The sequence below is a fragment of the Astatotilapia calliptera genome, chromosome 11 (assembly GCF_900246225.1).
Source record: "Astatotilapia calliptera chromosome 11, fAstCal1.2, whole genome shotgun sequence".
NCBI classification, from domain to species: Eukaryota; Metazoa; Chordata; class Actinopteri; order Cichliformes; family Cichlidae; genus Astatotilapia; species Astatotilapia calliptera.
The window spans coordinates 5,862,990-5,875,217 of record NC_039312.1 but is presented as its reverse complement, the minus strand read 5'-3'; the positions used below and the strand labels follow the sequence as shown (position 1 = coordinate 5,875,217).

General features: G+C 42.1%; 1 protein-coding gene across 3 annotated transcripts in view; it reads left to right on the top strand.

The window, feature by feature from the left end:
• The window catches only part of vps13b (vacuolar protein sorting 13 homolog B), a 314,335-nt gene that overhangs the window by 228,330 nt on the left and 73,777 nt on the right, over window positions 1–12,228 (top strand). For all 3 annotated transcript variants that reach the window (XM_026183458.1, XM_026183460.1, XM_026183459.1), the window contains exons 35-38: window positions 280–621; window positions 1,267–1,687; window positions 1,907–2,044; window positions 8,219–8,614. In XM_026183458.1, coding sequence (XP_026039243.1) covers window positions 280–621; window positions 1,267–1,687; window positions 1,907–2,044; window positions 8,219–8,614 — 1,297 coding nt within the window. The remainder of the gene's footprint in view (window positions 1–279; window positions 622–1,266; window positions 1,688–1,906; window positions 2,045–8,218; window positions 8,615–12,228) is intronic.

The window sequence follows — 12,228 nt, the reverse complement described above, 5'->3', positions numbered from 1 at the left end:
ACACTTTTGAAAAATAGCATTTTGGTCTTTTTCAACAGTTTTTTAGGAAGTGCATCAGTGATGGTGCACTGCTGTTTTACTAATCTTTTAATCGCCTTAATTTTCTGCAAACCTTGTTGTGCTTTGGTCAGAAACACAAAACACAAAAGCTTTTTTTCCTTTCTTTTTCCCTCCTATTCTCGTCCTGCTAATGCTAATAACCTTTGCACTTTTTTTTTTTTGCCAAGAACATATGCATCTGTGTCAACATGGCTTTCCCTTCAATGTTTTTATATACAGCTGCGTCGGCATGAGCAGACGCGAGGTGGTCGAGACCCCGTAGCGGGCGCTGACTCTTCATCGCGGCACAGTGGGACTGGACAGGACAGCGGCTTCGGCAGCGACAGCGCTCGCATCCGTATTGTGCAAATAGAGCAACAAAGCGGGGCCAGTCACCACTGCATTGCCAGACCCTCCCACAAGTCCACCATTACCAAGAACCTAAGCTTTATCCCCTTTGACATCTTTCTCACCGCTAGTAGGCTGTCTGTGATGACCTATGCTTGCTCCAGCCCTCCAAAGGCAATTCCCTCTCTGTCGGATACTCCTGGCACACCGGAAAAGATGCAGCCTGCGGATAAGGTAAATAATAAAAGCTTGTCACATGGAAGCTCTTGCACGCATCAGTTTCTGGATCTCTTTGTTATCCACGTGTCTAGAATTATAATAGAAAACATGTACAATAGCATGCAGTATTATTATGTTATTATAAGAGTTATCATGTTTGAGTTTTACAGCAGGTTGATTTTGTACAGTTGTCTAATTGAAAATAGAATTTGTAATTATTTTGTGTGTCTGATAAAAGTAGTTTCATACAGTCTAAATGATAACAATTCAATTTCATATACTCAATTTAATATAGTGCAACATGGACCATCAGTGCTCATCTATCCACATAATAACATTAATATACTGTGTGTGTATTTATGCTGATAAATCATTCCCACAGTCTAAGCAGATGTGGAACTCAAAGACATCTGGGCACCAGTTCAACATAAGCCCACTCGAGATAGAAAAGCAAACAAATAACCGTGTTGTGCATTTGGAGCTGATAAATTAAACTTGCTCACATCTACACAAAGTGCACATTATGTTTTTTGGTTCAAGTTTTTATAAGCAGCACCAAACAGCCCAATTTGATATGTATAAGGTCAACAGACCCAAAGTAAGATCCTCAAATTCCAGTGATTTCATAGAGATAGATAGATTCCTTTTTATCTGATTCAGGTTGGAAAGAGTGCCCTCAACCAGCCTGAGACCAGCCTCCAGTCTGAGTCACATTCAGCCTCGGCATCCCCAACTCCAGATCTGCCTCCAGCTACCCAGAGTTCACTTGCTGGCTTGACTGCTGAGGACATCCTCAACAGCAACACCTCCCAGCCGGCCTCTCCACTGCTGAGAGGCAGCCTGCTCTCCCTGGATGGCCTGCCTACTCCGACACGCTCCTCAGCCCGTCAAGCACTTGGTGTAACCATAGTTAGGCAGCCTGGGAGAAGAGGGGCTGGTGACCAGGTGTTGGAACCCCTCTTGTACCTACAGGTGATGCAACCTTCTGCCCTTCTCAGCTGTCACCACCGCAAACAGAGGATGGAGCTGTCTGTGTTTGATGTGTCCTTAAGAGGAGTAGCTGCTGACTACAAGTGTCTAGGTGAGAGAGATAAATATGTTCCTGGGGATGGCTGGGGATACTTTTAAAGGGTAAATGGATTTGAATTTTGTTATTAAACTGTAGATCCTGGACAAATTGACTTCCATCTCCTCCCATGAGTCATATTCACTCAAACTAATAAATGTGAAACTTCCTGATGTTGACATGTATGACCTTTTATTTTTCTATTCAAGTTTTTATGTGCCTCGTTTTGTTCAGACCCGGGAAAGACTCTACCAGAAACTCTGGACTACAATGTGTTTTGGCTGCAGACAGTAGCAGGAGAGGTGGACAGTAAAACGGGGATTCCTCCCCCTCTGCTCTGCCTCCAGATTAAAGATTTCTTAAATGGACCAGGTGGGAATCGTGCACACACGCACACACTTTTGTATACTCATACAAAAAAGGCGGGTGGGATTTAACAAAAGGGGGCAGTTTTTGGGGGGTTTTTTTACACTGGTCCCGGTAGGTTTGGATGGCTTCTTTCCCTCAATATATGCAATCATCATTCTGTATTTACTTGGATTTAAGTTTGTTTGATGATCCCAAACATTTAAGTGGGACAAATATACAAAAATCAGGGGCTAAATACTTTGTCACAGCGCTGTATTTTAGTTAAAACAACAACATGCTTCATTTTTAGCACTGACTTGCACAACATCCTCTGGTGTACAATACCATCCAAAAATCCAGTTTCAGCTCTGGGTTCATTTTAGTCACTTTACCTTTATCCATAAGTTCTTGTTTTTCTTTCTGTGTTTAGTCTTATAACAGCAGTTCAAACAGCAATTTCACAGCCAGTTTTCTATATACTGCACACGAGTAAACACACATGTGAGCACATGATGAGAAAATTATAAGTAACCTTATGGATGTTTGCTTCAGAAAGCCACTGATATCGCAGGTGTCCGTTTCTTTGAACAGTACAATACAATCCCCTGTGGGTTTAAGCGTGTAGTCTCATGCTTCTTTGAATTTGCCTGTCACTGTGTTTGGTTCTCTATTTTTAGGTTGATATGATATCCATATGAGTAGCTTTAAGCTAAGGTTTTTGACCTAAGGGTGTGGTTGACATTCTACACAAATACAAGAGCAATAAATAAAAGTGTGAGTGGGCCTTTGAGTCTCAGTGTGCACAACCTTTTTATCCCTGTGAGCGTGTGTAGGCGCAGAACATCATCCAGAGTTCAGTTCCCTGAACCCAGGCCAGATGTTGCAGATGCATACTCACTGACACCTAACTACAGACATACTTTGACATATAGCCCGTCTTTCTTCCACATGCATACAATCATGAACATATACTGTGTGTGTATACAGGGAGCACAGGATGGACTGGAGGTGTTATTGATAATAGTTTAGCAAAGCATATCACTCCCTTGCTCCCACACACTTTACTTCCTGCTGTCAGCTGAAAGCCCTTAGCTGCTCTGTCCACCTGGAGGCCCACAACACAATACAATGCAGCTCTATGTACACCCCAACAATCACACAGTACAAGCAAACACAACCAGATCCATCAGTGACGCCACTAACCAATGAGTGAGACCTTTGCACGAGTCCAGATTGCATAACTGTTTTAACAGCTCTTAAGGTATATGGTAATAAATGATACTTCACAGTATGTACATTAAGGAGTGGAAAGAGAGTGTCCTGCAACATTGGTATGCTTTAATCTGCCTGTGGAAAAGGGTAAGGAAGAGGAGCAGTTATCGCTCAGGTGCATGGTGGATTAAATAGATTCAGTTTATTTGGTTATTAAAAAGTGTATATGGCTCAGTGTTGATTTATTTATAGAAGCCCTGTCCTTTTCACTGAACAGAGTTATATCTCTAATGATAATTATACTGTAGTTATATCTGATGCCTGAGTGCAGCTGAAGTGGAGATGCCAATAATGTGAAATTACAGTCAGGTGTTTCCCTTGAACTAATAAAGAGATGAGCTATCTCTCTCTCTCAGTAGGATTAGCTGCATCACAATCACTCACATTCATTCTCTTTACACACACACACACACACACACAAAACCATACCACATGACTCAGACAGGATCCAGGCTCAGTGTGAGGTTGCTCCGGGTCAGGCTCTGCTGGAAATTTCGAGAATTGACCACACATGCTACTGGTTCTTCCTCACCCCTTCAACCACATAGTCACACACTCCGACACATGCATCCATACACACACTTTCAGCTTTGTGTTGTTTAGTTGGATAACTCTCTGGGGAAGATAATTATCGTCTTCAAGGTCGGGAGAGAAAAGGAAGAAGTTACACAGAGCAGAAGAATCCCAATACCGGAGGTTGTTTTTCTAGAAGACCCTTATTCACAAAATATTTGGACTGGACGCTGACAAATTCTTTTCTAATTCATAAATGAATCACTAAGTAGTTCAAGAAATGCCTTGACTTGGATTGACTAGCTGAAAACTGGATTATGAAGAACAAACGCATTTAGCATTTTATTCATTTGTCCTTCTGTTGTTTTTACACGTGATTTATTTGTGTGTAAGTCTCTGTAACTATGTGGGTGCTGCTATGTGTATCATGTTTGGCGGCCCCTACTTTAATTTGACAGTTCTTCACATTTAATTTATCTCAGCCCAGCACAGACGGAGAGAAGACAGCCGTGAGGCCACATCTTGCTGTGTGTTTACAGCAATATGCTCGCAATTTCAGCAGCATTTATTCAGCAAGACCAATCAAAGCGGCCCTCCCAAGGATGCTGAGTGGGAAACACTTGTAACATGTGTACTGTAAACTGGATGGTGTTTCAGCATTGACCCCCACTCAGCAGCTGCTCATCAAATACATGCGCGCGCTCACATAAACATAACTAATGCCGATGCTTACAGAACGTCAGCCTTTTCAGAACTACTTGAGTTCAAGGCTTGACCAGCGGAGACATAGACGATAAAGTCCTGAGTGGATCGGGGTTTTTTTTTCAACACGAGCAGCAACCAGTGAGCACACAAATACGCATACTTTCCCTCCCTGCTCATTTTTTGTTAGTCATGTCCAGAATCGTAACTGCTACCACTCGAAGTCGAGATCCGCCTTTCCTCTGTAAAGAAGGAGCAGGTGATAGATTAGCTTGAACAAATTGGAAACACTGCTCTCTGTCCCTGGTTTCTGTCAAACCAGAGTTCGTAGAAATGTTGTCATTTACTGTATACAAGGGTGTGCCCCTCCGAACCATCCAGACCCTCTCTGATTCAAGTCATCTGAGTGACTTTTTTGTAATGTTGGGAAGCAACAGGTACCCCCCAAAATATTGTTTGCACTTTCGAACACAGAAAGAAACACATGCCCTTCACATACAGGTCCCGCGTAATTTGACACATTGCCACCTGTGTCGGACACAGGCTTTCCACTGTCAAGTGTCAAGCATGAAAGTCAGCTAGAGAATTCAGAGGGGAGGGGGTGGGAATGAAAACAATGTTTCTGGTAGTTACGCATAATCACATATACCAACGCCAGGTTCAAAGTGGGGACAGCATCACACGTGACCTCGCCAAAAAGCCACAGTAACCTGGGTAGTAAAACGTATTTGATCTCCCACACTACTTTGCAGAGGGGTGTGTGTGTTTGTGCCTGTGTGTATACCTCTGTTAGACCTTGATCTTCCACTTTCTCCAGTGCTAATAGAGGCTGACACCTGAGAAGGGCCAGTCTGTGAGTCCCTGCAGCCTGTTCACATTAAGGCCTGTTATTTAAAAGTATGCGAGCACCACCTTTCAGCCTTCAGGCTGGACGTTTGCTCTTTGCACAAGCCTTCTACTGACAGTCGCCAGTTTAAAATATTTGTTACATTCAGGGCAAACATCAGTGTTTTCAGCTAAATCATTCGTATATGTGAATCTCATTGCTGTTAATGTACTTTTTTTCACCACATTTCTTTCAATATTTATATTTCTTGCCTTAAAAAAAAAATCCCAGTCACCCATGGCCCCTGCTGGCACGCTGCTGGCAGTTTAAAATAAGAGTGACATTTATGTTTTTCCTTCACTTTACAGTATATATGGTTGAGGGAAGGCTTTATCGGATGTCACATCTTAATCCATAAATACAGAATTTACACTTCAGTCTGTAAAACCTAAAAGCCTTTCTTTCCCTCTTGAGGTTAAAGTTTCCTCTTTTTATGTCATCTTTGCCTAGTGAAATCACATGTTCCTACATCTGTCTCTGTTTCTCACAGATGATCAGCTCTAGAAAAGAAAAAAAAACACGTTTTGTTCGATATGTGGAAATTTGATAAACTTCTGCAAAAAAACACTGGAGGCTGTACAGATGCTGTGGCTGACTCTTCACAGTACTAAACCCTGATAGATAGCAGTGGCCTGTAATCATTTCACACTATAAAAAGGAGGAAACTTACTCTTTTTCCCACTATTCCTTAAGGAATACTTAAATATAGAAATGGACATTTAATATTTAACAATAAATATTCATACATTATGACATCCTGGTTACGAGCAGGAGGGAATTTATTCACTCTTCTTTAAAATCTAACTTTTCTTTAAAAGTATATACAGTTAATGCACAGTTTAGTGGAATATTTTATTGATCATCGTTATTTAAAAGGTTAGTACCTTATTTCAGACATGGGCCTTACATGCAAGAGGATAACTATAACCATGAGTTCCAGTCTAAAAAGTCTGGGTTATAGTTAGCCGTATCGACTTGCACTACTCAGTTTGATTTGGTGAGTTTCAGATTAGTGAAAAAAATAGAAATACCTTGCCATCACTTCAGATCTGCCGTTGGTGGGGGGATAGGACCGGTAGGGTGTAGAAAGGAACTTTGGAGTGAGTACAATGATAATGAGTACCAGGTCTCCATGTGCCGGGAGCCAGGCCATGGCACTAGCTCTGGCTGGTTGATCAGGGACATCTTTACTTGATTACAGGGATGGGTTGATTAGGTTGTGGGTGGAGGAAGAGTAAAAGATAGAAATGACTGAGCAAGAGAGAAGAAGCAGAAAGATGGCTTACATGAAACAGACGGGGAGAAAATGGATTGGTGAAGTAACATGGGAAGGGGAACAGAGAAACCTGGATGAACAGCTGCATACAGCTATTTATTTCACCACTGTAAAGTTTCCTGGTGATAAGTCAAGTGGAAATGATAAGCTACATTGCACAGCAAATTCCACCTATCCTTCCTCCAGCTCGTCTCTGCAGTTATCCTTCCATTTGACCATGTGCTTTACTTCCGCTGAATTAAAAGAGAAAGTATCCCGAAGGCAGATTCAGTCTGTGTGTGTGTGTTTTGGCCTTTCACTCTTGGCAGTGTTCCCGCTCATGTCATTTAGTGCTCTTACCTGGAGAGGAGGTAGACAGGGGGCCTAAAACCCTTAAGAGGCTGTAAACACTGGGCTCTTGATGAGACCATGAAAAACAGCTGCACTAGTTTTGGTTTGGGGTTTTTTTTTTGTGGGGGGGGGTTGCTTCCCTCTCCCATCATCATGAGCAAGTGGAAAAATGGGATAATGGAAGTGGTGTAAAACGGCATTGAGTTAATTCATGTGTCTCTGTATATTCCAGTCAAGTGTTTGAAGGCTGCAGAGCACCAGAGAGTGAGAGAGAGATTGAACAGGAGAGAGTGGTCTCAGATTTACGCGGCTGGCACGGAGAAAACATTCTCTTCTGCTATTCCGCAGTGTCACATTAGGATGTTACAACGAGACAATCAGGAATTTGTGCGTGCATATGTGTCCATCTAAGACGAGGAGAAGAAAGAGATTGAGACTGGACCCAGCTGTCCTTTTAACAGTTTGCATGCAAAGTTGAGTGATTAGAAGAAGAGAGAAGTTTGATTTATGAGACACAGCACCATTTAGTATCCCATGGGTCGGTCAGATAGCTGAAAATCTGCTCAGTGGGACATTGATGAAGCCTGCCTTGTCTTAAAGCCCCCAAATGGATTTTATCCCATTTATGTTTTTCCAAATTTCAACAGCAGGTTTTAAAGACCAAAGACCACAGCCAACAGTGAATTTATTCAATTTTAGTTCCCATTTTGACATAGTTTAAGAGGCCCTGCTCTACAATTGGATAATTCTAAATTGTTACTATATTATATATATATATATATATATATATATATATATATATATAAACACATATACATATGTGTGTGTGTGTGTGTGTGTGTGTGTGTGTGTGTGTGTGTGTGTGTGTGTGTGTGTGTGTGTGTGTGTGTGTGTGTGTGTGTGTCTATATGCAAACAAAACAGATTCCCATAGAGATCTAGTTAGTCTGTTTCCATCAGGATGTATTTTTGTTTTTTCTGACTAATAAGTTGTGTTTTTATTACCTGCTCAAACACTTTGCTCTCTCTGCTTCCAGCCCAGTTTTCTGTATCACTCAGCACTTCATAAATATAAGTCAGGATGTGCACAAGCACATGTCCACAGAGGGCATTGTTGTTTGTAAAGTTTGCTAACAGCACAGATTGACTAACACTCTTTAATTTTGTTTTGTTTTTTTTGCTTTGTTTTCTGTCATCTGCTTTTTTTTTTCTCTCCACAGCTGAACTGAACATGGAGCTATCACGTCCCTTGAAAATCAGTCCCACTTTGGCAAAGCTGGAGCAGGCCAAAGCTTACCAGAATAAAATCCTACCAAACTATACATGGGACAGCTCAAGTAAACCACCGTCTGCTTCCTCCACCCCTCATTCTTCCCCTGCAAAGACACTTCACAGGGCCTTTCCTCCTCGTGCAGACAAACAGCATCAGGCCTCAGCCCTGGGTAAAGCCAGCAGTGTTGGGGCGCTGGCACTCACCTTTCACAAGGTTTCTCTTCGGACTGCCCAGATTTTAGTGGTTATGGAGACTGACACTCATCCAATGAGGCCCAGCATGACAGTATCAGTGTCTGCCATGGCAGGAAGTCTGAACATGAAGCCAGGGTCTAGGATAGAAGGTGAGTAAACCTGTTTTATTGGGGGGGGATTATTACAGGTCAACTTAACAGGGACCAGCAGTGAATGTACATGTAATGTTTTCTCTAATATCCAAGCAAGGTATCTTATGATGGGAAGCGCATTTCAACATGACCATGAAAGCTTCACTAAGTTGTCTAAGGCGGACTAATGACTTCTAGGATTTTGAAAAATCTTTCAAAGTGATTTTTTGTTTTGAACCACACACCTCTCTCTCTGAACTGATCCCACAAACTGTTGAAGGGAGGTGAATAAACAGGAAACAATGAGGGAACTTGTGCTGTTCCTTGAATATGAATGGGGAATACATTGTTAGCTGTTACACAGCTCAGACTAGAACGAAGCATCTTCCTCACGCTGCTTCTTTGGGGGAGGAAGGAACAATAAACAATCCATCGAGTGCTCAGGGCACGGATCTCCATGAGTGCTGCCTGCTGTGCTTCTGGCAGCAACCACAGTTCATATATTGTGTGTCATTTGTTTCCCTCCAGAGGAAGGGATGATGGCTTGATGCAGCAGCAGGGGTGGTGACAATGCCAGTGAAAGATGTTTAACTGTAATACTCTTGTGTCTGTGGCCAGTAGGACACTTGCTCCTCAGGGGACTGGACACTACTTTCCAGCCCCCTGAAGCCTACATTGTTGAAATCTACATTGCACTCTGTCGTTGTGAAGACCGGGAAGGCCGGCAGTGGTTCTTACAGTGGGACTTTGTGGGGAAGGCAAAGGTCAAAAGCATCACCGTGCTTCTTCCTCAAGTCACTACCCTGCACAGTGGTTACTGCCTCTCCTAAACTACTCCTTAGCACGTGAAAGCTCATATGGGGAATCCATATTGACTTGCTTGTCAAGCAGGCTGGAGAGATTGAACTACAGTGATTTCTCTCCTACTATGGCCAGGCCTATGATACAGCCATAGTCCTACATTGAAACCCAGAAACCTAGAGAATAAGCTCAATAACAACACATATCTTCTCCCAAGTTGTAGTCATCCAGTGGGAGGCTTATGTCCTGAAACAATTCAACCTAATAAGCTGGGATCAGGGTGACCATATTAGTACATGGAGGCTTTCAAACATGCCATTTTACTTGGGAAGGATGGCTCCTTGATGTGAATGTGAATTGATGGTTTAAGTGGTGATGATGTTAAGGTGATAGATCACTGGGCAGAGGGAGAATAGAATCCTCCTCATCCTCGTCGCTATTGTCTCTGAGGGGATCAATCAACAAGCTCAACTTCTTCTCTGCGTTCCTCTCTGGAGTCGAGGAGCTGTTTGGAAAGACAAAGAAATTTGGCCTCTGCGTCTTCGAACATGTCCACCCAGCTAGTGTCAGCTGAGTTTGGTTTGTCACTGGGCTTTGCCACAGTACTGGAAAAGCAGCAATTTGCTTTTGAGGCTACCGACACTTGCAAACAGCGCTACAGGGTTCTTCCTATCATTACATGGTAATGCTCACAAGAGATGGAATCTGTTAGCGATGGTGCATATTTGACACCCATACAGGCGATGTAGAGGTGACGGGAACTTTTCCCTAAGATGGTCAACCCGCGTGAAGTCCCTAACCTTAGTGAGAGTGGCTTTTCCCTGAGAGGATCTACCAGTAGTCAGAAGCACTACTGCTCAACTTTGACAGCTAGCGAAACAGCTACACAAACATAAGCTCACCGGATGTACTACCTGCAACAATTCAAGAAGCAAATTTATTTTTGTAAGGAAAATATAATTACAGCATAAAAAAAACAAATCCTGAAGCCAAAAAACCCACAATTAGGGACTAGATTGACAGTAGCGCCTGTGAACAGTTAAATTAATAATCCTTGTCCAAGACTGCTGAGGAGCTCTAGTGATCTTACAGGAAGAAAACAAGAATGTCTGGTTTGGGGCCAGAGGCTATTAGAAAGGGAGTTGGCGAATCCTGTGTCCTTGAAGTGATTGGTCTGTTTCAGACAGACTTGATGGTAATGGAGCTTCTGTGATTGATGACACTATAAGGTGCTTCTCTTAGTGGGATAGCGATTGATGTTTGAAGGAAAGCTAATGGATAACAGTTTAATGGTATTGCCTAAGAACAGTTTACATTGTGAACATGGAAGTTAAGTAGGAAAACAGAACCGTGAGTCATTATTTTGCAGATTGCTAAAAATGGGCTTGGACCTTAAATGACTCATTGTTACATGTTCTTTTTGTGAAAACTGAAAAACATCAAACTCGTGATGTGATCCATTTCATTCTGCTATATTTCAAGATATGGCTACTTGCTTCAAGGAAATTCTTGAAACAGGTGGAGCTATGTTGGAAACATCTGTCATGACTTCACCCTGTTTGGCAGAAGTAACCAAAATTTAAGACTCTGTAATACTCTGTACTAAATGTACATGCTTTTCTGTGGCGTGTCATTTGTCTAGTACCCGAACTCAGCATTTGGGCCAAGAGAGCAATGAATCCAGGCACCTTGAAAATACAGTACTGTTGCAAAGTGCTCCAGATATCCTATACAAAATGTAGTATAGAACAGATTGTTCATTCATGTGCTCACCTCGATTACATTTTTTTATTCCTTCAAATTAAAAAATATGCCTGAAATGCAATATGTTTACTCTGCAATATGTTTAATTCAACAGCAAAAGCCTAAACCATTGTTTTGGTGAGTGTGTGCCTCTTTATGAGTTGTAGCTTCTGTATATCTATTGATCACTATGTCACTGCATACCAATAGTGAAAGTATTTTCTTTCCATGCTTGTTGTATGATGTCTTTGCCTGTTTGGAAGGTTTTACATTCAGTCATTTACTCCCAGTGATGAACACTGGGAATCAGATCGCACTGTTGCTTCTATTATTATTTGGAATATTGTTGTTTTTTACATGTGCTAGCAAAGTCCTCATCTGCCAACAACAGGGTTTGACAGTAAACTGTGAAGTGAGATGTTTGTGTTAGTCTTGGGTCTAAAGTTGTAGGACTGGGTGTATTTGATTACGTGGGTATGTGTGCATTTGGACATGAGAGAGACAGTTTTTTTCACGCAGTTATGTATGAATGTGTTTGAGGGCAAGATGTTTGTTTTTGTGCTAGAACCAAACCCTGCCTTCATCAACACTGACTATTATCCAGGAGGCTTCACAGTGTTTCCATTATGACAATCAGAACCGCTAATGCTAATGTAAATTAAAGAGCTTCCAATTTCTTTGTGCAGCTGGGTGTGAGCCGGCGCACTATAACAGATGATGAGGGATTTTTAGTTTGTTTTTCACTTTTGCTGTTTCTTGGCACGTCTTCTAAATTGGACAGTAGATGGAAACAGAAGGATAAAATAGGTGGTGGTGGGGAGGGATTAGGGGGGAGGAGATGGCATGCGACGTGCTGGAGATGAGGAGGAAGACTTTCTCATTATCATTCAGGTAGATGTTTTTTTACCTCTGTGCCCTGAGCGGCACGTCCTCTGTTTACTGGGGCTGCAGAAGAACGAGGACAAGCTGAAACAAGGCTCCCTAAGTGCCTGCATCTGTTTTACAGATGTTGTTATATAGGGTTACTTCAGATAAAATGATTGTCAAAAATGTTAATTAAAACCTCAAACAATTTGCACTTTGTTTAC